This window comes from Physeter macrocephalus, chromosome 4 (genome assembly GCF_002837175.3).
Source record: "Physeter macrocephalus isolate SW-GA chromosome 4, ASM283717v5, whole genome shotgun sequence".
NCBI classification, from domain to species: domain Eukaryota; kingdom Metazoa; phylum Chordata; class Mammalia; order Artiodactyla; family Physeteridae; genus Physeter; species Physeter macrocephalus.
Genome location: NC_041217.1, coordinates 22,349,647 through 22,374,566, shown reverse-complemented (window position 1 = coordinate 22,374,566; position 24,920 = coordinate 22,349,647). Strand labels below are relative to the sequence as shown.

At 43.5% G+C, this 24,920-nt stretch overlaps 1 protein-coding gene across 2 annotated transcripts in view; it reads left to right on the top strand.

Moving 5' to 3' along the window:
* TP53BP2 (tumor protein p53 binding protein 2) overlaps positions 1-24,920 on the top strand; it is a 63,855-nt gene that overhangs the window by 18,342 nt on the left and 20,593 nt on the right. For both annotated transcript variants that reach the window (XM_007109727.4, XM_055084045.1), the window contains exons 2-9: positions 7,147-7,294; positions 12,841-12,954; positions 16,719-16,801; positions 20,238-20,339; positions 22,286-22,460; positions 23,230-23,411; positions 23,769-23,933; positions 24,314-24,542. In XM_007109727.4, coding sequence (XP_007109789.1) covers positions 7,147-7,294; positions 12,841-12,954; positions 16,719-16,801; positions 20,238-20,339; positions 22,286-22,460; positions 23,230-23,411; positions 23,769-23,933; positions 24,314-24,542 — 1,198 coding nt within the window. The remainder of the gene's footprint in view (positions 1-7,146; positions 7,295-12,840; positions 12,955-16,718; positions 16,802-20,237; positions 20,340-22,285; positions 22,461-23,229; positions 23,412-23,768; positions 23,934-24,313; positions 24,543-24,920) is intronic.

Sequence of the window (24,920 nt, the reverse complement as noted above, 5' to 3'; positions counted from 1 at the left end):
GAAAACTTCTAAGATTTAGCAGTTTTATTTTTTATCATTAAAGATCATGAATTCTTGGCCACAGTTGTTTTCAGAAGGACTTAGTTGATAGAATAGGCTAAAGTTTCTTTCTTTAGTAAGTTTTCAACATGCTGATAAAACTGTTTCATCAAAATGAAATAAAAACAGCTTCATCTTGATTTTGTTTTATTTTTTAGGTAATTAAATTACATTTTGAAGAATTCTTTTATCTTTTGTAGCACAGTACACTTATGAAACAAAGATGAAAGGAAAGTAGCAATATAAAGAGCATGCGTGCCTACTTTTTCTCAGGTTAACGTGATAGATTAGTTTAACCAGCCCTCTGTTTTGACCCTCTTCTCTTTTTTCTTTACATTCTTCTTTTATTTTTTAAAAATATTCTTTTCTATTATGGTTTATCCCAGGAGATTGGATATAGTTCCCTGTGCTATACAGTAGGACCTTGTTGTTAATCCATTCTAAGTGTAATAGTTTGCATCTACTAACCCCAAACTTCCAGTCCATCTCTCCCACCCTGCCACTTGACAACCACATCTTTTTTCTTTTTTGTTCCTTTTCCAAGTAAAGTTAAGAAGAAGAGAATTGATACTTATTGAGAAAATGCCTGTTTCACTTCCTCTATAAAATTTGAAATAGTTACAAATTATCAGTAAAGCCCATAATTGTGGGCAGATTTTAATGAAAAGATTTAAAATTATAAGTGCTATATAAATGCAAGTGATATTTAACCTTTATAACTTGGGGACATACTTAAAGTCTATACATTTAAAGATGGGTGAAGTGAGTTAGTTGTAAGGGTTGATTTCAAATGGTGTGATGCTTTGTGTTCTAATCAGAATTTTCTAGGGGGAAGTGTAGCAGTTATAGGTATTATGGCCATCAGGAACAGCTGGACCCGGTGGGTGGTCCCTCTCCCCCACCCCTTCTCTGGTGTGGAGGGGAAGACACTTGCTCTCAGCTGCACATGAACTGTCATACTGTCATGGCTCAAAGACACCTCTTCCGGCTATATCGTTGTCACCGTGCTGTGGTGTCCAATTAAGAAATCTTCAAAATAAACTATCTTTGTAACTTAAAAAGTAAAATAATGACTACAACAAAGAAAATAAGTGAGAGTGGGACTGTGCTGCTTTGGCCAAGCCTAGCACGCAGTGTTTGTGGGTTCTCCGGCCGCAGATCACCGCTGGGCAGTCTAGGGAGCCGGCAGTGGCTAGAGAGACAGACTCAGCCTCGTCAACGTCATTTCCTCTCTTGACTGGATCATTCCATCCATCAAAGCGTCCTGTAAAAACTCCATGTCGAAATAAAGAAGAAACAAAGCACCCCTTTGACTCTGTCTTCTTCCATCTGTGGCTCCATTTTTTCCGTCTTTCTGTTCTGAGTCTCTGCATCCTTCCCTCGGGTTCTCAGCCTGTCTCAACCAGGCCTTCAGCCTCATTCCTCAGACGGCGCTGGTCAAGGCGCCCAGCAGCCTCCATCTTGGCCGAGCCTGGGGCCCAGTCCTCAGCCGTCAATTCTGAGATCTCTAAGCTTCATCTGAGACGCTGTCTTTACTTGATCTCTGGTACTCCACACTCCTTTGGGTTTCTTTCTATTTTTTTATGGATGGATCTTTCCCAGTCCTTTGCTGGATCCTTGTTCTCTGTGGGACTTCTGGGCGAGACCCCTGACTTGTGGGCCCTTCCCCAGCCTGTTCCTCCTTCCTCATCTCAGTAAGTCTTAACTCAGTTGCTTAGACACCAAATCCACGTTCACTCTTAATTTCCCTCTACGCTCACTTCCCATATTCTGTCCATTAAGCAAGTTTTGCTGGCTCTGCTTCAAAATATAACCCCAATCCAGCCATTTTTCACTACCTTTGCTGTTACCTGCAGTCTGTGCTACCATTATATCTCATTTTATGTGCTACATTTTCTCTTAATTGGTCTTCCATGCCTGTCCCCCTGTAGTCTATTCATATAGTAGCCAGAGTGATTTTTTAAAAAATGACATAAAAATGACTTCAATACCCTGTTCAGAATCCTCCAATGACTTCTTTTTTTTTTTAAAAAAAATTGAGATATGATGTACGTACCACCATTTTGAAGTATCCAATTCAGTGGTTTTTAGTGTGTTTACAAGATGGTACAACCATCGCCACTAATTCCAGAACATTCTCAACACCCCAAAAAGAAGCCCTGTACCTCTGAGCAGTCACTCCCCCAGCCCTGGCAACCACTAATCTACTTTTTGTCTCTAATGATTTGCCTTCAATGGTCTCTTAGATTAAAGTCCAAATTCCTTGCTCTGGCCTTTGAACAGTGGTTCTCAGCTTGTGGTTTCCAGAGCAGCAGTATTAGCATCACGTGGCAGCTCATTAGAAATGCAGCATCTCGGTCCCCACCCTAGATCTACTGAATCAGAAACTCTGAAGGTGGGACCTAGCCGTCCATAGTTAAAGACCCTCTGTCCGCACCACATCTTGAGGACCGGTGTCCTCTAAGGTCTTGCATCTCTGGCCTCTTTGAATTGATCTCCTATAATCCTTTCCTCTTTGCTCTCTCTACAATGACCTTCCTCTTCCACAAATGTGACAAACTTGATTCCTCCTCAGGGCCTTTACATTTGCTGTTCCCTCTGCTTGGGATATTCTTTTCCTATATCTTGTGTTCTCATTCTGTTTAGATTGTGGCTCAAGGACCCTCTCTAACCACAGAGAGGTTGAAGTAATTGAGTTTGAGCGTGGAGAGGAGGACCAGCTTTTGCTGGCCTGTCTCTACCCTGCTTTCTGCCCCAGGAGGTTGACTTCTATAAACCACATGAGTGGCCTCCCTTGCCGTCCGACTTCTAGTTGGGTTTGTCCAGTTGGGAGTGGTAGGATGGATGATATAAGAAGGAGGGAGCCAGGTTGGGATATTTATTCCTCTGGGCTGGCTGAGTCCTCTCCACACAGCGTGCTCTCTCTCTCTCTCTTGAATTTTGAGCTGTGTGCTGTAATAACTATTTAGTAAAGATGATTTCTCCATTAGAACTTAAACCATAAAATAGATGGCCTATAGGGAATTCCCTGGTGGTCCAGTGGTTAGGGCTCAGTGCTCTCACTGCCAAGGCCCCGTGTTTGATCCCTGGTTGGGGAACTAAAATCCCACAAGCTGGGCGGTGTGGCAAAAAGAAAAAAAGCAAAAATAGATGGCCTATATATCTTTCATGAATGAAAAGAATGTTGAAACAGAAGAAGGAGGACGTAGCATGATGTAAACTTGAAGAAATGAGGAGAGGAAACTAATTTCTGTCAGTGCGTGTAGCTGTGCTGTATACTATCTGCTCTACCGTCTGTCAATACCCGAGGGAACGCTTACTCTGAAAATAAATCAGGTGAATCTGTCAAGTGCAGTAACAGCTACTGGACGTATTCATTCATAAACACATACTTATTGTGTGCTTGTCACAGACCAGGCACAGATCAAGGGGCCGAGGATATTGTATGGAACAGAAAAAACCCTGGACTTCGTGGAGCTTATGTTCTAGCAGGGAAGACAGATATTAAAAGCAAGTGAAATTAATATAATATATGGTATGATGGTCACTGTGCCAAGGAGAGACAGCGGAGAAGCGTGTGTGTGCGCACACGTGTGTGCACGTGTGAGCACGGTGGTGGGATTTTAGGCAGGATGGCCAGGCAAGGCCTCTCTGGGAAGGCAGTGTTGGAGTATAAAGACCCGGGGGGATGAGGGGGCAGGCCGTGCTGGCACACAGGGAAGAACATTTGTCGAGGAAGGTCATCAAGAAGGCGTGACCACAGGTTTGACCTGCAAGCTGGACCCCGGCTTGGAGGCCATGCACCTGCTTTCCTGTCCTTGGAATGTGCGCTCCGCCTGCCTTCCCCCGAGCTCGAAGCTGCCCAAGGACGCAGCCTGGAGACTGAACCCAGTTAAAGCCTCTCCATAAGCTTTTTTTTTTTTTTTTAAATTTATTTAATTTATTTATTTTTGGCTGCATTGGGTCTTCATTGCTGCGCATGGGCTTTTCTTTGGTTGCTGCAAGTGGGGGCTACTCTTCATTGCGGTGTGCGGGCTTCTCATTGCGGTGGCTTCTCTTGTTGCGGAGCACGGGCTCTAGGCACACGGGCTTCAGTAGTTGTGGAACGTGGGCTCAGTAGTTGTGGCTCGCGGGCTCTAGAGCGTAGGCTCAACAGTTGTGGCACACGGGCTTAGTTTCTCTGTGGCATGTGGGATCTTCCTGGACCAGGGCTCGCACCCGTGTCCCCTGCATTGGCAGGCGGATTCTTAACCACTGCGCCACCAGGGAAGTCCCCCCTCATTAGCGTTTTTTTTTTTTTTTTTTTTTTTTTTTTGCGGTACACGGGCTTCTCCCTGCTGTGCCCTCTCCCGGTGCGGGGACCGGGGCACGAACCCGCGTCCCCCGCATCGGCAGGCGGACCCCCAACCACTGCGCCACCAGGGAAGCCCCTCATTAGCTTTTAATGCTCTTAAATTTAAACACCTCCATCCGGATTTTTTTTTTTTGTCCTTAGTGGGAGGATTGTTTGAATAAGGTGCTGTTGTCTTATGTAATAGCCTTTTATTTGTTGATAGAGTATGTTTCGTATATATACTGTATATTAAATATTTCTGTAGTTTAATAAATGCCTCTAGGTCTCACATTTACAAAGAAAATAGTTACTATGTTTGAAGTGTTGAACTTCAAAGAAAGCATTGGTGTGGGTAAGGAATATTGAGGAGGAGTACTGTTTAATACTAAAGTGTAAATTATTTATCTCTCTCGTTAAATGCACTGTATATGTATCCAGAGCAGCAGCAGGGTGGAAACCTGTGTCATTTTGTGTAACAGTTTGAAAGTGTTTACTAAGTTGAGGCCTAGAACTATGTATCTATCTTTATGTAGCACAGTTTATCAGAATGTGAAGAACCTGATAACAGCGTGAAAACTTCTGAGCTCATCCTGGCAAATTCTAGTTTTGTTTTTATATATTTTACTGTTTCAACATTATCCACTTAAACTTTTTTTTCCGGGTTACCCTCTAGCTCTAGTGGGTACCCTTCTCATGTTTTCTAGTTTTGGAGGTTACTTTCTATGCTACATATGTTTATGTGAGTTAAAGAGTTTTGGTTGCAGGAAGTGGAGACTTGGCTTACCTTAAGAAATCATGGTTTTAGTGCAGGGAGGAGGTGGGAAGCCCCCGGGGTCTGAGCCTGCTGACCCAGAGGGCCGTCTTCTCTTGCGCATGTCGTCTTCTCCCCTTACTTGGACCGGATCCTTGAGGCACCCAGTCTGCTGTTTTAGCCAGTTTCCATCATAGTTTCCATGAGGCACTGCCTTCCCCCTCCTTCCCCCCTTCCCCCCCACAAAAAGAAGAGCCTAAGGCATCTGTCTCACTTCTGGGGTAATGGGCAGAGAGGTTTAAGCTGGGTGGGAAGCTGTGTGGCTGACTGTTGGCAGGTGTTCCAGCTGTCGTATGATGTCCTTGTGTCAGTGTGATCACACTGCAGAGCCTATTCATTCTGCTTTGTTAGAGCCTTAAAACCCCTATTTCCCCCAGTGTTTGGCATAGTATCATTAATTATTTTTACAGAAAGTATAATGGCCCATCAAGTTCATGTTTCATAGGCTCTGTATTCTCTTTGATTAGAATTATTTTCACAGGATAAATTCTCGCAGTGGGATGAGGCTGTCAAGTTGTCTGGTTTTTCTGTTTGTGTATTGTTTTGTTTTATGCTGCTGCACGCTGATCTTCCCGGCATAGGCCCTTCTGAGTGAATGAGCGTGGGGTGTGCTGACTTGCCCTGCCACCATCAATTTGTTTGTTGACTCACTCAGTTTCTTCAGTACTGGGAGTTAACGTTTTTTTTTGTTTGGGTTATTTTTGGTTATTTAATAGGTATGAAAACTTGTATTCCTTTTTTTAATTGTCATGCATTTTTTTTTTTTTTGGCATGTGAGATCCTCCCGGACCGGGACTCGAACCCGTGTCCCCTGCATCGGCAGGCAGATTCTCAACCACTGCGCCACCAGGGAAGCCCTGTCATGCATTTTTATTTATTTTTTTAAAACTTGAATTCTTTAGTAGCAGTGTCTTTAAGATGCCGTATCGGGCTTCCCTGGTGGCGCACTGGTTAAGAATCTGCCTGCCAATGCAGGGCACACGGGTTTGAGCCCCGGCCCGGGAAGATCCCACATGCCGCGGAGCGACTAAGCCCGTGTGCCACAACTACTGAGCCTGAGCTCTAGAGCCCGCAAGGCACAACTACTGAGCCCATGTGCCGCAACTACGGAAGCCCGTGCACCTAGAGCCCATGCTCCGCAACAAGAGAAGCCACGACAATGAGAAGCCCGTGCACCACAACGAAGAGTAGCCCCTGCTCACTGCAACTAGCGAAAGCCCGTGCACAGCAACGAAGACCCCAAAATAAATTTATGTAAATAAATAAATAAAACTCAATAGCAGTCTTTCTCCCAGTTAAAGTAGATACTGCATCTTTTCTTTTTTATAAAAAAAGACATCCCCACTCTTAGAAGCAGCACATGTTTTGTTCTTGTGTATCCTTCCCAAAAGAGGCTTTGCATAAATGTGTGTGTGTGTGTGTGTGTGTGTGTGTGTTTGTGTGTGTGTGGGATCATCATCCCCTGATCATCTTCACAGGATTGATAAGAAGATCTATTTGTACTATGGGTCTGGCACATCATACTAAGAACTACATAAGTATTTGGTAAACAAATAACATGAATAAAATGTCAGAGGAAGATTTTTTTTTTTTTGGCCGTACCACAGGGCATGTGGGATCCCTGACCAGGCATTGAACCCACGTCCCCTGCAATGGAAGCACGTACTCTCAACCACTTGACTGCCAGGGAATTCCCAGAGGAAAATTTAATACGACCTTTTGTGTGCACTGATTTGACTGTGCTCCGGGGATCCCCAAGGGCTCTGCAGGCGCTGCCAGGAGAGGGGGGCCGGTGTCCATCGGCCAAGCTCCGGGTACCTCCCTTCCTCAGGCCAGGGAACAGCCAGACGGTCCTGTTGTGCATTTGCACTTCGACTGAGACCATCTGGGGAAAGGAGTAAAAAGTGACCAGCACCAGTGTAGACAGTACTGATAACTGTTGTGTTTCTCCTTTTGTTTCCAGATGTTTCTTACCGTGTACCTCAGCAACAATGAGCAGCACTTCACAGAAGTCCCAGTTACTCCGGAAACCATCTGCAGAGATGTGGTGGATCTTTGCAAAGAACCTGGCGAGAGCGATTGCCACCTGGCTGAAGTGTGGTGCGGCTCCGGTATGCGTGCTTCGGTCGTGCCATCTTTCACTATCATCGGTTTTAGACGAGGCACCGTGTGCCGCACGCGTTTATCCGTGGAGAAACTGTAGAATAGCGTGTCCATCAGAGATAGTGTTCTCAGTCCAGTTCTGTTGCGACCTACAAAGTCTTTTTGCTGTTTTCTTTTTCTACAAGACACCGTAGACACTACAGTATAAAAGGTCAAAAGATAGGCAGCTGATAGACAGGGTGGAAGCTTCTGGGGTGTTATGGTAAAATGTATAGCGCTGACAAGTGTTTCTTGTATGCTTAAGCTGCACTTAATTAGGAATTTGAGGCGTCCTGATTATTTTGCCCTCTCTGAGGTTTTGTAGGTTTTTCGGGAAAGCTCTTTGGTGTTGAGTTACTGTGGTGGCCTGAGACATAGGCATTATTTTAAGCCTTGACATCAACCCCCTTACTTAGTTCTTTGGAGCCCTGAAATGGGACAGCCTGGTTTCTTTTTGGCCCCTTAGGAGTTTGTAGATGCGGGAATAATTTTTCATGATTTCTGCTTTGTTTCTGTTCAGCCTGGGTGAGCTCCCACTGTTTCCTTTTCTCCCCTGGGGGTGCAGTGTCCCAGTACAAGTTTCCCACTGTGTTCGTTGCATTCACACCGTTCACGGTATGTGACTCCAGCTGAGCGTCCGCTGCTTCCCAGGCCAGTCCTCTTTACTCATCTTCCGTTCACTTCCCTACGGCTGCGTGTTCAGGAAGGTCTTCTACACTCTCCCCGAATTGCTTACTTCACATAGGAGCTAGATTAGACCATTCCCATAAAGAAACCCAAGTGATCCTTTTTAAATAAAAATCTGATAGTTCGACTTTCCTGTTTAAACTCTTTGATGGCTTTCTCTTCTACTTAAATAAAATCCAAAGTCTTGATCTGAGATTGTGACGTCTTTGAGATCATCTGGTACCATTTTCCTCCTTGCCTGCCTCCTGCAGCTTTTTTATATTCCTGGATAAACAACGCTCTTTCCTGCCTCAGAGCCAGTGGCACCAGCTGTCCCCTCTGCCTCTATTGCTCTCCCTCCAGATTTTGTCATTGCTGGTTCCTTCTGGTCATTTGGATTGCGGCTAAAACGTTGCCTCCTCAGAGATGCTTCCCCCGAGCTTCCTACTAAAGCAGGCATGAGGTTCTCTGTTATACAGTTCCATCCTGATTTGATCCTCTGCGTGAGATGTGTCTGTTTTTTTGTGGGTGTTTATTAGTTTATTGCCTCTTTAATCCCCGTAGCCTCACACACACACGCACAAGGATATAAACTCCCTAAGCGCAGAGACCTGCTCGTCTTGTTCATTGCTGCACCCCAGCTCAGAGGGAGTGCTCAATAAACATTTACTGAATGAATAAATGAGCTTCTAGTTGCTCTGGTGGCCTCCTTGCATTCTGCACATTCCTTTCCCAAGGTGATTGACACCACGCATTGTGAGCTTCCTCAGCTTCCTTCCTCTGGACTTACCTCAGGTTTCTCTGCGTGTGAGCCTACCCTTCTGGCTGATTTTCTTAGAGTAAGAGGTGTTCTTTCTCTTTGCCAAGGCTCACTCTCTGAGTTGAAACTTTTTTTTTTTTTTGCTGGGAGCCTGGCATGGTCTCCTTGTTTTTGATTATTGATGGAATTCTTTTATTTATTTTAATAAATTTATTTATTTATGGCTGCATTGGGTCTTCATTGCTGTGCTCAGGCTTTCTCTAGTTGTGGTGAGCGGGGGCTACTCTTCATTGTGGTGCGCAGACTTCTCATTGCGGTGGCTTCTCTTGTGGAGCATGGGCTCTAGGCACGTGGGCTTCAGTAGTTGTGGCACACGGGCTCAGTAGTTGTGGCTCGCAGGCTCTAGAGCGCAGGCTTAGTTGTGGCACACAGTGTCACAACTGGGACACAACTATGGCGCACAGTTGCTCCGTGGCTTGTGAGATCTTCCCGGACCAGGGCTCGAACCCGTGTCCCTTGCATTGGCAGGCGGATTCTTAAGCACTGCACCACCAGGGAAATCCCGTGAATTTTTTAAAAATTATTTATTTATTTATTTATTTATTTGGTTGCACCGGTCTTAGTTGCGGCAGGCGGGCTCCTTCGTTGCAGCACGTGGGCTCCTTAGTTGTGGCTCGCCAGCTCCTTAGTTGTGCCATGTGAATTCTTAGTTGCGGTATGCATGTGGGATATAGTTCTCTGATCAGGGATTGAACCCGGGCCCCCTGCGTTGGGAGTGCGAAGTCTTACCCACTGCACCACCAGGGCTCTCATTGCGGTGGCTTCTCTTGTGGAGCATGGGCTCTAGGCACGTGGGCTTCAGTAGTTGTGGCACACGGGCTCAGTAGTTGTGGCTCGCAGGCTCTAGAGCGCAGGCTTAGTTGTGGCACACAGTGTCACAACTGGGACACAACTATGGCGCACAGTTGCTCCGTGGCTTGTGAGATCTTCCCGGACCAGGGCTCGAACCCGTGTCCCTTGCATTGGCAGGCGGATTCTTAAGCACTGCACCACCAGGGAAATCCCGTGAATTTTTTAAAAATTATTTATTTATTTATTTATTTATTTGGTTGCACCGGTCTTAGTTGCGGCAGGCGGGCTCCTTCGTTGCAGCACGTGGGCTCCTTAGTTGTGGCTCGCCAGCTCCTTAGTTGTGCCATGTGAATTCTTAGTTGCGGTATGCATGTGGGATATAGTTCTCTGATCAGGGATTGAACCCGGGCCCCCTGCGTTGGGAGTGCGAAGTCTTACCCACTGCACCACCAGGGCAGTCCCCCGCGAATTTTTTTTAAGTGTCTTATTGAACAGCTGTTTTTTTCCTTACTGATCTGAAATGTCACTTTGAATTGTTATATCTCATAGGAAGTTATGTTTCTATAAGCTTTAGTCAGTTACTTTTATTGTTTTCTTCTAGTTTTATGATAGGACCAAATAGTTTTAATTACTATAGTTTTATAAAAGGTTTGGTATTGTAAGGCAAGTGCTTATTTCATTGTTATCCTGTAGTACTCTTGTGTATTTTCTTTTTCAGATGTGTTTTAGAATTACCTTGAAATGTTCCATGAATAATTCTTTGGGGCTTTTGATTGCTTACAGTGAATTCATAATTCATTTGAGCGTTGTTTGTATGGTGTGATTAAGATCAAGGTCTTAGGTATCAAAATCTTGTCTCTTTCATTTACTAGCTTTATAACTTCAGACAAGGTACTTAATCTTGGTAGTCCTCAAGTGTTTTCCCTGCAGAATTGGGATAATAACTGAATCTATTGCATAGGATTGTGTGAGGGTCTCAGGAGCTGACATTTGAAGGGGGGTTAGCATAGCCCCTGTTAGCATAACATTTAATGTTAGCTCTCAGCAAGTAATAGCTGTTATGTTTTCAACTCCTCCTTTTTTGCTGTAAGTTGTTCAAGGTGCCCCATTTAAAAAATAGTACATTTGGACTTCCCTGGTGGCACAGTGGTTAAGAATCCGCCTGCCAGTGCAGGGGACATGGGTTTGATCCCTGGTCCGGGAAGATCCCACATGCCATGGAGCAGCTAAGTCCGTGCACCGCAACTACTGAGCTGGCGCTCTAGAGTCCATGAGCCACAACTACTGAGCCTGTGTGCCACAACTACTGAAGCCTGTGTGCCTAGAGCCTGTGCTCCGCAACAAGAGAAGTCACTGCGGTGAGAAGCCCGTGCACCGCGGTGAAGAGTAGCCCCCGCTCGCCGCAACTAGAGAAAGCCTGCATGCAGCAACAAAGACCCAGTGCAGCCAAAAATAAATAAATGAATAAATAAAATTAAAAAAATAAAAAAATAAAAATAGTGAATTTGTTGCTTCCACTTTGTTAGTTTCTCAATTTTCCCATTTCCTTTAACTGGCAGTCTTTCAAAATATGTAGCTTTTATTTGCCATCTCCATTTCCTTACTCCCCACCCATTTGTTTGCTAAGAGAACATTTCTTGGATTACTATAATGTGCTAGGAACTGTGCTTGATTGTGAGGAATAGAGAGATGAAAGTGTCCTGCCTTCAAGTAAAAGCAGGAATCAGCAGACATTTATCATACAGTGCGATGACTGCAGGAATAGATGGATGTGCTCCATCTGCAGAAGGAGAAGAGGGTGCTGGGGACAGTTATCAGTGCTAGGAGTGGCTTGTTCAAAGTCACATAGGCACGGATGCCAGGACAAGGGGATTGGTGTGGTCAGAGCATGGGGTGAATAGGCGGCTTTGAGACCCTTTGAAGTGTATTTCAGCGTTTGCTGGCCTAAGCCTGATTTTTTGTCGTCATAGGCCATCAGGACCTTAGCTCCTAGACCTTGTAAGACAGTCCAACCCAGCGTGGACTGGAAGTTACTTCACTTCCTTTGAATTCCCTCTTTGCTTATGGAACCTGGGGATTTCACTTCTTTTGAAATAAAGTGTGTGTGTGTTTGGTTTTAGTTTTTTTGTGAGGAGGTGGAGGGTCTGCTGAGAGTTTCTTTTGGGAGGGTGTCTACTCAGCTATGGATGTTTCCTTTTGGGAGGGGGGAGGTCTTAGTTAGAATTTCCCCGGTTTAGAGGAGAGGGGTATCTGTGTCAACTCAGTATGTCAAGAACCAGAGCTGTACTTCGTTGCAACCAAGCAGATTAAGTTCAGGGGTTAGTTCACAGAATTGGCTGCTGAACCCTTGGCTGCTCCATTCCCTGCCTGTGTTGTTTATTTAAGGTACTCAGATAGTGTCTTTGATTACTGACAAGTGCATTGAGTTTTCTTAGGCTGTTTCAACTTTCTTATATTAAAAATTATATTGATGTTACCGAAGTTCTTTGGTTTTAAACAGTTGCATCCTCAGACAGTGTATTTGGTTTTTATATACAGATCCCTTAAGATTGGAAGATTTTTTGAGGGGAGCTTAAGATATCTGGTTTCTCCTAAAGTTCCCATTTATTAGGGTATTTAGCTATGCCCTTCTTTTTGTGTCTAGAAAAGTTCTGACAGCTGGCAGTCTTACTGGAAGAAGGGCCAAAGAAGCATATTTTCAGGGCAGTAAAGAGGCTTTTGTTTGGAAATGCATGTGTCTGATTTTTTTTTAACATAGTTTATAAAATTGTAATTAAAAAAAAAGCCCAATAGACAGTAAGACTACACTATTTAGAAAGCTGTTTTTTAATGTTTCATTTGTATACTTAGAGAATCATAGAACCATTAGAGTGAGAAGGGACCTCGGAGACTGTCCTATGGAATAGATGACAGGAGCTGTGGAACCCGCAGAGCTTCCCAACCTGCCTATGGCTAGTGAGGGGCCACTGAACTAGGCTCCTGAGCTCCTGCTAGCGGCCCGGATCCAGTCCTCCCCCCAGTACTCCACCCACGTTTGACCCTGATTATATGGGTGGAAAGTTGGTGATGCTTCATTTTCTAAGGGTTCTTTAAAAAAAAAAAAAGACGTAAGATGCTAAGTAACTTCTGCATTCATAATGCATAATTTGCATGAAGGATAGACAGTAAATGATATGTTCGTCTTTCTTTTTACCTGCAGATAACATGATTTGTACCTCATTTATTCGTTTCTTTTAGAACGTCCAGTTGCCGATAATGAGCGAATGTTTGATGTCCTGCAACGGTTTGGAAGTCAGAGGAGTGAAGTTCGGTTCTTCCTTCGCCATGAACGGCCCCCTGGCAGGGACGTTGGTAGGTAGCATCCTATCAATCATAACAAAGATCTGAAGTTTTATTTCATGCTCGGGTGTAGCACGTGATCAGGAGCCAGGTAATTTGGGGGGTACGTGAGAGGTAAGGAAGTGGGAACAGTGAGGATAGATGGCTCTTCTAAGCCCTGACTAGGGGGGTGGGGAGAAAGGCGTGTCGTTCTGTTTGTTCTGTTTTCTTGGAAGATGGGGAAAGTTTGAGGACAGTTTTTTTTTTTTTTTTTTTTTGTGGTATGCGGGCCTCCCTCTGCCGCAGCCTCTCCCGTTGCGGAGCACAGGCTCCGGAGGCGCAGGCTCAGCGGCCATGGCCCACGGGCCCAGCCGCTCCGCGGCATGTGGGATCCTCCCAGACCGAGGCGCGAACCCGGTTCCCCTGCATCGGCAGGAGGACGCGCAACCACTGCGCCACCAGGGAAGCCCTTGAGGACAGTTTTTAATGTGGGCAGGAAGGAAAGAGTCAGTAGAGCAGCGGGTTGAAATACAAGGAGGGAATGCTCGATGGGCAAGTCAGCCAGTGGGAGGTGGGGGGGGAAGGGTCTTTCTTCCATTATTTATTTATTTTTATTTTTAAAATTTATTTTTAACATCTTTATTGGAGTATGATTGCTCTGCTATGGTGTGTTAGTTTCTGCTTTATAGCCAAGTGAATCAGCTATACATATACATATATCCCCATATCTCCTCCCTCTTGCGTCTCCCTCCCACCCCTCTAGGTGGACACAAAGCACCGAGCTGATCTCCCTGTGCTATGCGGCTGCTTCCCACTAGCTATCCACCCTACGTTTGGTCGTGTATATATGTCCATGCCACTCTCTCACTTCGTCCCAGCTTCCCCTTCCCCTGCTCCCCCGCCGTGTCCTCAAGTCCGTTCTCTAAGTCTGCGTCTTTATTCTCTCTTCCATTTTAACTGGGTGGAAGGGAAACCTTGCAGAGGCAGGTAAATGTGTGCTCCCTCTGGGAGCAGTGGGAGGGGCTTCTCATCTGAGAACATCTGTTTTCTCTGAGACAGGAGGCACAGCCATGTGAAATGATGGTTGGAGCCATGGTGGGTACAGGAGAGGGTGCTGCTAGGGGACCAGGGTCCCCTGGAGGCCAGTTGAGACTAGAGACCGGGAGACCATGGGTGATTTTTCCCTAGTGATGCTCTGCAGCCCAGAAGGCCGTAAGAGGAGATGGCTGGATTGACCCAAGGTTGGGGTTTGGCCAGACCAGTTCAGTGGAGTCAGTGGGACAGGGAAGAAGAGGGTGTTGGTGAGATGACGTCTAAGCTGGGTGGGGACGAAGTGAAGGCAGAGGGGCTGCAGGGCAAGAGCAGATCAGTGCTAAGAAACGGCGCAGCTCAGATTCATGCACAGGTGCAGTGAGAGGAAATTATGGTCAAAAAGTAGAAAGTCTGAATTTAAGATTTCAGGGGTGGAGCACTTCTAGGTGACGTGGTCCTGCACCGGGCCATGAACTGATCCTGAATTAGAGAGGAGGTAGGAGGCCACGGATCCGAGAGGTGAGCTTTTGGATGGTGAGGTCATCCAGCATGAAGGCAGGACTTGGAGTGGGGAGAACAGGGGGGTCAGGTGGTCTCATCTGCAGTGACTGAGGGTTGTGACCAGAGTTTATAGATGACAGCGAGGAGAGGGTAGAAGGTAATACGTGAAGGTGGAGAAATAGTGGGCTGAAAGCAGCCCTAGACAGCGAGACACAGCCATCCCTGTGACCCTGGAGGTCTCATAGGACATGGGAGAAAAGGCAGTTTCAGGTCTGAGATCTGTGGGAAAGCTTTGTTCTCAGTGGGAAACCACGGGTCGGAGCAGGATTACTAGGTGTTTCTAAAAATGTTGGAACTTTTAAAACGGAAGGTTTGTGACTGCAGTATATATAATTCTTGGGAGTAAGAATGTCGGTAACAGAGGTTAATTATTAGATATCACAGAATCTCAGTTTTATTCCTTTAGTACACATGTCCACATGGTACCCAGCAGTTAGACATTCAGACCGTGGGGGACCCCAGAATTGACTTAGTCTGGCCTCTTGCTCTACAGAGGAGAAAGGCTGATACTCAGGGGTTAAATGACTTGTCAGAGGCCACGTCCCTAGAGGCAGGAGTGGAACCTGAGTCACCTCAGCCAGGCTGGCTCACGGGTCTTTCAGTGTCTCTGGTGTCTGTAATTTTATTTAAAATAAGCATGCATTTTTTTTTTCTTCCCTAAAGCAGCCTTCTTTTTTGTGGTTTTAACTTGGCATCTGCGTCTTATTTTTATTTTGTTCTTTATTTACATTACTGCATACATCTTCTTTTAGTAAATTAGATGCATTTTCCCCATTCATCTACTAGTTCAAATATCTTTCTCTATCGTACCGGGTAAATTATTAAACAGCCTCTCAACAGTGCAGTACGCAGTTTCAGTGTGTCTGTAACGTGAGAAATACAATCTGAAGATAAAGACGCTGTTTTCACATTGTCGCAAAACACCAGTGCCACATAGTGTCTAAACTGGGATAAAACAGGATTGCTGTTCTGTGTCAGCCTTTGTGGTGTAGACTTCTAGATTACAGATTAGGAGACTGCTACTGTATTCTTTTTCCAGTTTAACTAGGACCTGTGACCCAGAATGTATATGATGTTAATTTTAAAGCTCTTGCTTTTTACTCTGATTATGTAACTGAACATGCCAAGGAGAAACTGGCGGAGTGCTAGTTCTTTGAGGCAGCAAAGAAAGCAGTTATTCCTAAATGATAGATTTTTTTTGTCTTCTACAGAAATATTGTCACAGGTTACCTGAGCTGTTTTGTCAGAGAATTGAACAGTATTTAAAAGTAAAGCTAACTCATTGGAGTTAGATGTAAGCGTGGTACGTGGCCCTGAGGGTAGACATATTTACTGGAAATTTGTGCGAAGCTTCCAGGCAGGTACAATAGAGATTTGAGTCAAAAGAAATTTTAATCTAAAACCTCTTGGGAGATAATTTAATAAATTCTCTAACTTCTGGGAAGTACAGGTCTAAGCTTAATTTCACATATCTAAGAAATTCTCTTTGATATTGTTTCTTATAATTTATCAGTTTAAGACTATTTTCCTTCATGATGCTTTAAGTGGTACTGAGAGATCCATATATTTGGGCTTGAAAAATTCTTTTTAGCCAAAAAAGCAGAATGCACAGTGTTTTCCAATTAGTACTTTCCCAAGCTAAGAAAATGGAAATTTTTTTACTTAAATAAATGGGGAAGTACTTGATAATACTTCGGAATTACCGCAAAATGACCAAATGTTCGAAATGCCACTTGTTCTGTTTCCAGTTGCTTCCTCCCCGTGTAAGGTACAAACTCTTTAACGAGTACAAGGATGGGTTGATTTAATTTTCACTTTTATTTCTTTCAATGAAACTATTCCCAGTTTCACTGCTGAGTAGCTAAATAGAGAAGTGGGAGGAGCCACTTAAGCAAACGGTGTGAATGACCCGTAATCAGAAGTACATATATTTTCTTAACTTTGCCTTCTGTGGTATCTTGACGCATGGGAATAGTTAGCATGTGACATTTTCTAGTGCTGACTGTTTATTCACCGTTCCAAGTAAGGTTTTCCAGAACAGGCTGAATTACGAGACCTTAACCTCATTGCTACTAGAAAGCATTTTAAGTATATTTTCAACTTAAAATATCAGAGAGCATTACAACAGAACTGAGAAATGAACTGGGACTTAAAATATCTGTCAACTCTAGTGTTAATGCCTGCTTTCTGAATTTTGTGTTTAGTGAGCGGACCAAGGTCTCAGGATCCAAGTTTAAAAAGAAATGGTGTGAAAGTTCCGGGTGAACATCGAAGAAAGGAGAATGGCGTAAGTGATCATTGTTACCCATGCCTTGTATGGACCACAGTGATACTGCTTTTTTAACCTTTAAATCTCATTCACTGTTACTTTTTTTTTCAGTGGGTTATTAAGGATGGCCCTTTTTAAAAGGCTTATTTTAAATTTATCTCTTCAAAACGATTAATTTTAATCTCCACGTTGAAAGACTTCAAATGCTGAATATACCATAAATTCAGAACAAAACAAATGCTGAGCAGGTTTGAGGAAGTGTCTGTTTTTTTGGTGATGTTATTTGTTGCCGTCATTGTTTTTAGCGATTAATGATATATTAATGCTCTTGCTACTGCGTATGAATTTTAGCAGGTATCCTTGGGATTCCTTGTGGGCATTTTCTTTTCAGAGCTTAGAATTTTTAATACTGTTAAGGATTAGCTAAATTACCTCTCTCCAACCTACATTTGTTTCTACTCTGCCTTTCCCCAAATTCTTTGTTTTTCCCCCCCAAATTCTTCCTGTTTCTCTTCTCTGACCTCATATTTATCTTACAGTGAAGAAAGGTTGATATGACGATAACAAAAATGGTGTCAACCATTAACAGGATTTCAGTGCATCTTGACACAATGTATCTTTCCCCATCACTGGGTTTTTTATTTTTTATTTATTTTTTCGGCCACGCAGCATGCGGGATCGTAGTTCCCCGACCAAGGATCGAACCCATGCCCCCCCTGCACTGGAAACGCAGACTCTTAACCACTGGACTACCAGGGAAGTCCCATCACTGGGTTTTTAAAAAACATCTCGATAGAAGTATAATTTTCATATAATAAACTGCACATATTTCAGGTATACAATTTGATAAGTTTTGACATATGTGTATACCTGTGAAGCCATTACCATAATCAAGATAACGAACATATCCATCATCCCCCCCCCCCCCCAAAAGTTTCCTTATGTCCTTCTGTAATCCTTTCCTTCTTGCCTCCCTCCCCATCCTCAGGGAACTGCTAGCAAGTCTCCTTTCTGTCACTACAAATTAGTTATATTTTCTAGAATCTAGGATAAATGGAGCCATCCAGTATGTACTCTTTTTGTCTGAATTTACTCAGGATAATTATTTTGAGATTCATCCATTTTGCTGTGTGTATCAATAGTTGATTCCTTTTTATTGCTGAGAGATACTTCATTGTCTGGTTACACCACTCCTTATCCATTCATCTGTTGATGGACATTTGGGTTGTTTCCATTTACTCCATATCAAGCTACAATGCATATTTGGGTACACATCTTTGTATGGGCATATACTTTTATTTCTCTTGAGTGAATACTTAGGAGTGGAATGGTTGGGTCATTTGGTAGATGTATGTTAACTTTTTTTTTTTTTAACATCTTTATTGGAGTATAATTGCTTTACAATGGTGTGTTGTATGTTAACTTTTAAAAAGCTGCCAGAGTGTTTTCCGAAGTGATTGTTTTATTTTACATTCCCCACCAGAGAGTTCTAGTTTTTCCACATCCTTGCCAACATTTGGTATGGTCAGTCCTTTTCATTTTGGCTGTCTTATAGGTGTGTAGTGGTATTACATTGTGGTTTTAATTTGTATTTCTCTGATGGCTAATGATGTTGGGCATCTATCATGTGCTTATTTGCCATTTGTGTATTGTCTTTGGTGAAGTATTTGTTCACCTCTTTTGCTTAATTTTTTCTTTATGGGGTTGTTTACTTTCTTATTACTGAGTTTAAGGCTTCTTTATATATTCTGGATCCAAGTTTTTTATTAGATCGATGATTCGCAAATATTTTCCCCAGTCTGTGACTTGTTCTTAATTTTAATACAGTATAATTGATCAGTTTAGAAGTTTTGTAGTTTTAGATATTACATCTAAGTTTATGATCCATTTTGCGGTAACATTTGCATATGGCGTGAGAGTTAAAGTTCATTTTGTTTTTCGTATATGGATAGCAATTGTACAAGCAGTATTTGTTGAAAACACTAAACTTTCTCCACTCAGTTGCCTTTTTTTCTAAAATCAATTACCCCATGTATGTGTGGGTCTATTTTTGTACTCTCTATCCTGTACAATTGATCTGTTTATCTATCATGATGTCAGTAACACACTGTATTGGTTACTGAAACATGGTAAGTCTTGAAGTCAGGTAGTGTATGTTTTCAACTTCATTCTTTTCAAAGTTTTGGCTATTGTGTGTCCTTTGCACTTCCATATGGAATTTTAGAATTTGGTTGTCAATTTATACAAAGAATGCTTGCTGGGATTTTGGTTGGGATTCTGTTGACTCTGTAGATCAGTTTGGGAAGAATTGCTATCTTGACAATACTGAGCTTTTCGGTTCATGAGCACCACCTCGCCATTTATTTAAGTCTTCTCTCTCTCAGCCATGTTTTGAAGTTTTCAGTGTGCAGATCTGGCACATCTTCTGTTAAATTTATTCCTAAGTGCTTCATGTTTTTTATGCTTTTGTTAATGGTATTAAAAAATTTTTTTTTCCAGTTTCTGGTTGTTGCTAATATATAGAAATATAATTGATTTTGGCATTTTGATGTTTTATCCTGCATTCTTGCTAAATAAATTATTCTGGTAGCTTTTTTGTAGATTCCATAGGATTTTCTTCATAGATGATTGAGTTGTCTTTTTTTTTTTTTTTTTTTTTTTCTTTTTTTGGGGTATGCGGGCCTCTCACTGTTGCGGCCTCTCCCCTTGCGGAGCACAGGCTCCGGACGCGCAGGCTCAGCGGCCATGGCTCACAGGCCCAGCCGCTCCGCGGCACGTGGGATCTTCCCGGACCGGGGCGCGAACCCGCGTCCCCTGCATCGGCAGGCGGACTCGCAACCACTGCGCCACCAGGGAAGCCCGATTGTGTTGTCTTCGTGGAAAGACAGAACAGAAACTTTTTCCTTTTCGATCTGGATACGGTTTATTTCTACTTTTTTGTTCTATGGCACTGGTTAAACCTCTTAAGACCATGTCCAATGGATGTTTAGGGAGTGGACATCTTGCTTTGTCCCTGATGACCCAGTGTATCTTGAATTTTTGAAATTCTAGTGTCATAGTTTTAAAGGGTGTTTTGATGACTGTATTCTAGGTTTGCTGCCAGTGTCCCAGTATCATGTTTAATATGGTCAAACACTGCCTTCCTAATTTAAATTAACTATAGAACGAGGTAATTCCAAATTGTTCCACCTGTGTCACTGACTATTGAAACTAGTTAATTTAAATTTACAACTTAGAAGAGTGTTGGTCCGTATGTTAGTATGTTTTATATGTTAATAAGTGAATGGGGGGTATTAATATAAAAGTTAATGGTTTCTTTAATATTATGGAAGAAAAATGGGTAAATAATTTTGTCATGATTGGTTCAGGTGACGCTTATAAATAGGCCTTTGAGGGAGGAATCTCTGTGATCATTTTGTACTAAGTTGGATTGTTTGCATTTTTTTTTTGGTAGGTTAATAGTCCTAGGATGGACCTGACACTTGCTGAACTTCAGGAAATGGCATCTCGCCAGCAACAACAGATTGAGGCCCAGCAACAAATGCTGGCCACTAAGGTAATATCGTGTTTTCGAAGAACTAACAGGCCACTCCTGTTAATGTGTGTGTAAAGCCGTTTACGTTCCATCGTCACTAGTAAACCAGTTACCTCACAGATAGGTGTTGATACCATCAAGCCGAAAGGTACCTGCTTTCTTCTCTTCACTGCAGCATTTTGTAGAAACCTTGAATCATCCAGTTGTTCCAGATCTTCCTGACCACCATCTGATCAGAGTTAACCATGCTATGTTGAGTATCAGTAAAACAGGAACAGCGGAAAGAACCTTTCAGCTTTGCTTGTAGGCACTACTCTGGGCTAACCTTGTCCTGAATCGTTACTACAGCAAGAGGAGCTTGCTGCTCATGCGAACCTGTCCCCAGCTGCTGCTTGGCACTGGTAACAGGCTGCTTGCCTTTATCTGGGGACGTTCTTCACCCACCACCTAATTCTCCTCCTGTCCTTGGACAAAGAAAACATGGGAAGCCTCTCCATTTCTATCAAAACCAGTCTCCCTGCCGCTGCTCCTGCCAGCCGTGGGCTTCTAGTCTAAAACAGATGTTGTCAGACTTTGCCTGTAAAGGGCTGAGATATTTCAGGCTTTGCAGGCTGTGCTGTCTCAGCTCTGCAGCTGTAGCAGGAAAGCAGCCATAGGCGAATGGGTGTGGCAGTGTGCCGAGAAGACTTTACTTACAACATGGATAGCAAGCTGGATTTCGCCTGCAGGTCTGCCAGCCCCTGGTCTAAATACCCAGTCTCTGCCCGCCGACCAGTCTTTGAGGGACTGTAAGTTCACTTGGGGTGAACAACTTGAGGGTTTGAGTAGCAAGGTCCCCAGCAGGGCTTTGAAGTGATGGCCAGGGATTCTTTAAGGTGCTTCTCAACATGCACGGTGGCCTTCCCTGTACTACTTCCTAGGGTTCCGATGCATCCTTTCTACTTTTGATGCCAGACACCAGCTTGTTCAAAATCATGTGTATCATTGCTTCTCAAATTTTAATACGAATACAAATCACCTAGGGATCTTGTTAAAAATACATATTTTGATTCAGTAGGTGTGGGTTGGGGTCTGACATTTTGCATTTCTAACAAGGTCCCATGTGATGCTGACGCAGCGTTCCTTAAGCTGCAAGGGCACGAATTCAAAGAAAAAGGTTGATTGTTAACAGAATAACTTTCTACCCTCAGGGTCTTATTTTGAAACTATTTCTGTGTTATTTGTATGTTTTAGCCATATTAATCTGTGAAGTTTACCCTTGATTATAGATTGTGTGGCTGTATTACTCAGTTAAAAATTTTAATATAATAGAAATAAAATTGTAAGTTGCATTATTGCAGTTTTCTAAAGGCACTAAGTAGTTCCTTAGCTCTTTTCTAAGTGTATTGAGTGTGTACTAACTATGTACGATACTGTTCACAGAGATTTACATTTCACATTGCATTTAATCCTCACCGTAGCCCTAGGAGAACTAGTGATCATCTCATTTTATAGGTGAAGACACAGACTTGTGGATTTGGTGAGATTATGTCATTTGCCCAAAGTCTCATAGCTAATAAGTGGCAGAGCTTGGGTTTGAATCCAAATTGGACTTCGAAGTGTATCATTTAACAGCTTTCTTTTACTGCCTCCCCCTCTACATGAGCTCCTTCTTAAAATTATAGCTGCAGCTCATGAAAACTAGTTCAAGGATCATTGCTTGCTTGCTGCACAAGGACCACTTGGATAAAAATACTGATTCCTGGATCTTACCCCCTAAGAGGTAGACTCTAGGCTTGGGCCCGGGAGAGTCTGTTTTTCACAAACTCCCCTGGTGGTTCTCACAGCAGCGTGTAGGACAGATGGTGAGACCAGAGCAATGCCACCGGTGTACCTCAGCCTGGGCACCTCGGGGTGTGGTTAGATTAGTTGTGGGTTAGTGGTCTGCTGTTTAAAATGACATGTCTGATGATGGCTTATATCTTCAGGAACAGCGCTTAAAGTTTTTGAAACAGCAAGATCAGCGTCAACAGCAACAAGCTGCTGAACAGGAAAAGCTTAAGAGGCTCAGAGAAATAGCTGAGAATCAAGAAGCTAAGCTGAAAAAAGTGAGAGCGCTTAAAGGCCACGTGGAACAGAAGAGGCTGAGCAACGGGAAACTTGGTGAGTTGCTCCCATTTGGTTTACCTCAGTGCTAAATGCTACAGTGTTAAACTGTTTGGGTGTAAGAAAACGCATTGGTATAAGAAAACACGTTGGTGTAGGAAGTTTATATAAATTTGCAGTAAGTAAGAAGAGTAAGATGAGACTCTGTATTGTAGATCAACTTAAAAGGATTTTTTGGGAAAAGTATAATTCACTGCAGTTTTGATGCTGCTGGTTCCCCCTGAATTGAATTCAGCTGTTGAATGTTTTAGACAAGGTTTCCAAGTTCCCTTTGGAAAACGTAGTAGTAATAGTAGTTTCCAAACCCTTTATTTATTTATTTATTTGGTTGCACCAGGTCTTAGTTGCAGCAGGCGGGCTCCTTAGTTGCGACTCCAGGGCTCCTTAGTTGTGGCATGCGAACTCTTAGTTGCGGCATGCATGTGGGATCTAGTTCCCTGACTGAGGATCGAACCCAGGCCCCCTGCATTGAAGTCCTCTTTCTTCTCTCTATTTTTTGACTGAAAATTTGATGAAGGTAAGGATTTTTATGCATATAATGGCTCCATCTGTAACAATACCATTTTAATTAAAATTTGAGTGATTTGATTTAGAGATGTCTGTTTGATTTAGAAGTGCTTATAAAGGAATAGGTTGATTCTAGGACATTTCTGAAAATTTTCTCTACTTTTTATGAGAAAGGTTATGGTACATCCTGGTTGCCCGGAAAGCAGTCCATTCTCATTTTTCTTTTCCACTAGTGTTGCTTTTCTCGTTCTTACTTTAGTGGAGGAAATTGAACAGATGAATAGTTTGTTCCAGCAAAAGCAGAGGGAGCTCGTTCTGGCTGTGTCAAAAGTAGAGGAACTTACAAGACAGCTAGAGATGCTCAAGAACGGCAGGATTGATGGTCACCATGACAACCAGTCCGCGGTGGCTGAGCTTGATCGGCTGTACAAGGAGCTGCAGGTAAACTGTGGCGGCCTGTGACGTTCAGTGGCACATCCTCTCTAGGACGACAGCATCGTCCACATAAGGGGCAGGAAGTCCTGGATTTCGGCCTCTTCCTTAAAGCGGGGAGGGGGAGGAAGTCCTAAACCCCGCAGAATCCAGAATAAACTTTATAGTACCTCAAACAGGAAATCGGAGGTGTTCCTTATGACCACAGCTGGTGGTCCAACACTTAATTTTAAACCATGAGACGAGAAGTGTGGAGGGACCTTACATTTTTAGAACTTGTATAATAGCGAACCCATGTGATGATCTGTTTGAGAAATTTTTCTTCCTACTCCTTGGCTACCTTTTAATTCCCTTAATTTTGTTCAGTTAAGAAACAAACTGAACCAGGAGCAGAATGCCAAGCTGCAACAACAGAGGGAGTGCTTGAATAAGCGCAATTCAGAAGTGGCGGTCATGGACAAGCGTGTTAATGAGCTCAGGGACCGGCTGTGGAAGAAGAAGGCGGCCCTGCAGCAGAAAGAGAACCTTCCAGTAAGTGCGCGGTTGGCAGGGGTCGGGAGGAGGGGACGATGACCATCGCAGTGAGGTCAGTACTTGCAGCGGTATCTTCAGAATCATTGCTCGGTGCGTCCTCCGGAAAGGGACGGGACCTGTGACTTCTTGAAAGAGAGTCCACTGTTCTTATACTTTTAATACTATCACCTACGTAGCTCTGCTCTTGTTTCTAATTCTTGTAATAAAGTGGGTGAGAGTCCACCATGGGGTGTTTTTGTTTGGGGACATCTCTCGTGGGTTTGATGGCTACATCCTGAAAGTGCCGATTTTTGACAAAATTATGAACACGTCACGGGCTTTTCTGAGTCAGATCCAGCCTGACTTGCAATACTAAAGGCTCTGTGCTTTCTCCCAAGGTTTCGTCTGATGGACACCTGCCCCAGCCGGGGGCGTCGGGGCCGAGTCGAGTGGCTGCGGTCGGTCCCTATATCCAGTCGTCGACGATGCCCCGGCTTCCCTCGAGGCCGGAGCTTCTGGTGAAGCCAGCCCTGCCCGATGGGCCTGGGGCCACGCAGGCTTCCGAGGGGTCCGTGAAAGTCCAGACACTGCCCAACATGAGATCTGGGGCCGCTTCACAAGTGAAAGGTAAAACCAGGCATTTCCAAGTCTTTCCAGGGCTCAGCTGCTCCCGTGCTCACCATGATTTTCCCCCAAGTTTGAGTTATTTATTTAGTTGTTTGTTTGTTTTTGTATACCTTTCATTTATTTGTGCTTCACAGCAAGTCTTTTTTTTTTTTTTTTTAATGTAGATTTTTTTTTTTTCCCTCCAAGTTTGAGTTTAAAAAGATGTCTTCCTATCCCTTGTTCATCTGGCACTTCTAAGAATCTCCTTGTGTTCTTTGGGGTTAAGAAATGATAATTTTCTTAACCCTAAGTAATACAGGTTCTGTTCAGGAAATGAAATAAAACATCAGGTTTTTAAAAACCTGGAAATTGTTTTGAATTCCTTCTCGTTGGTAAGGA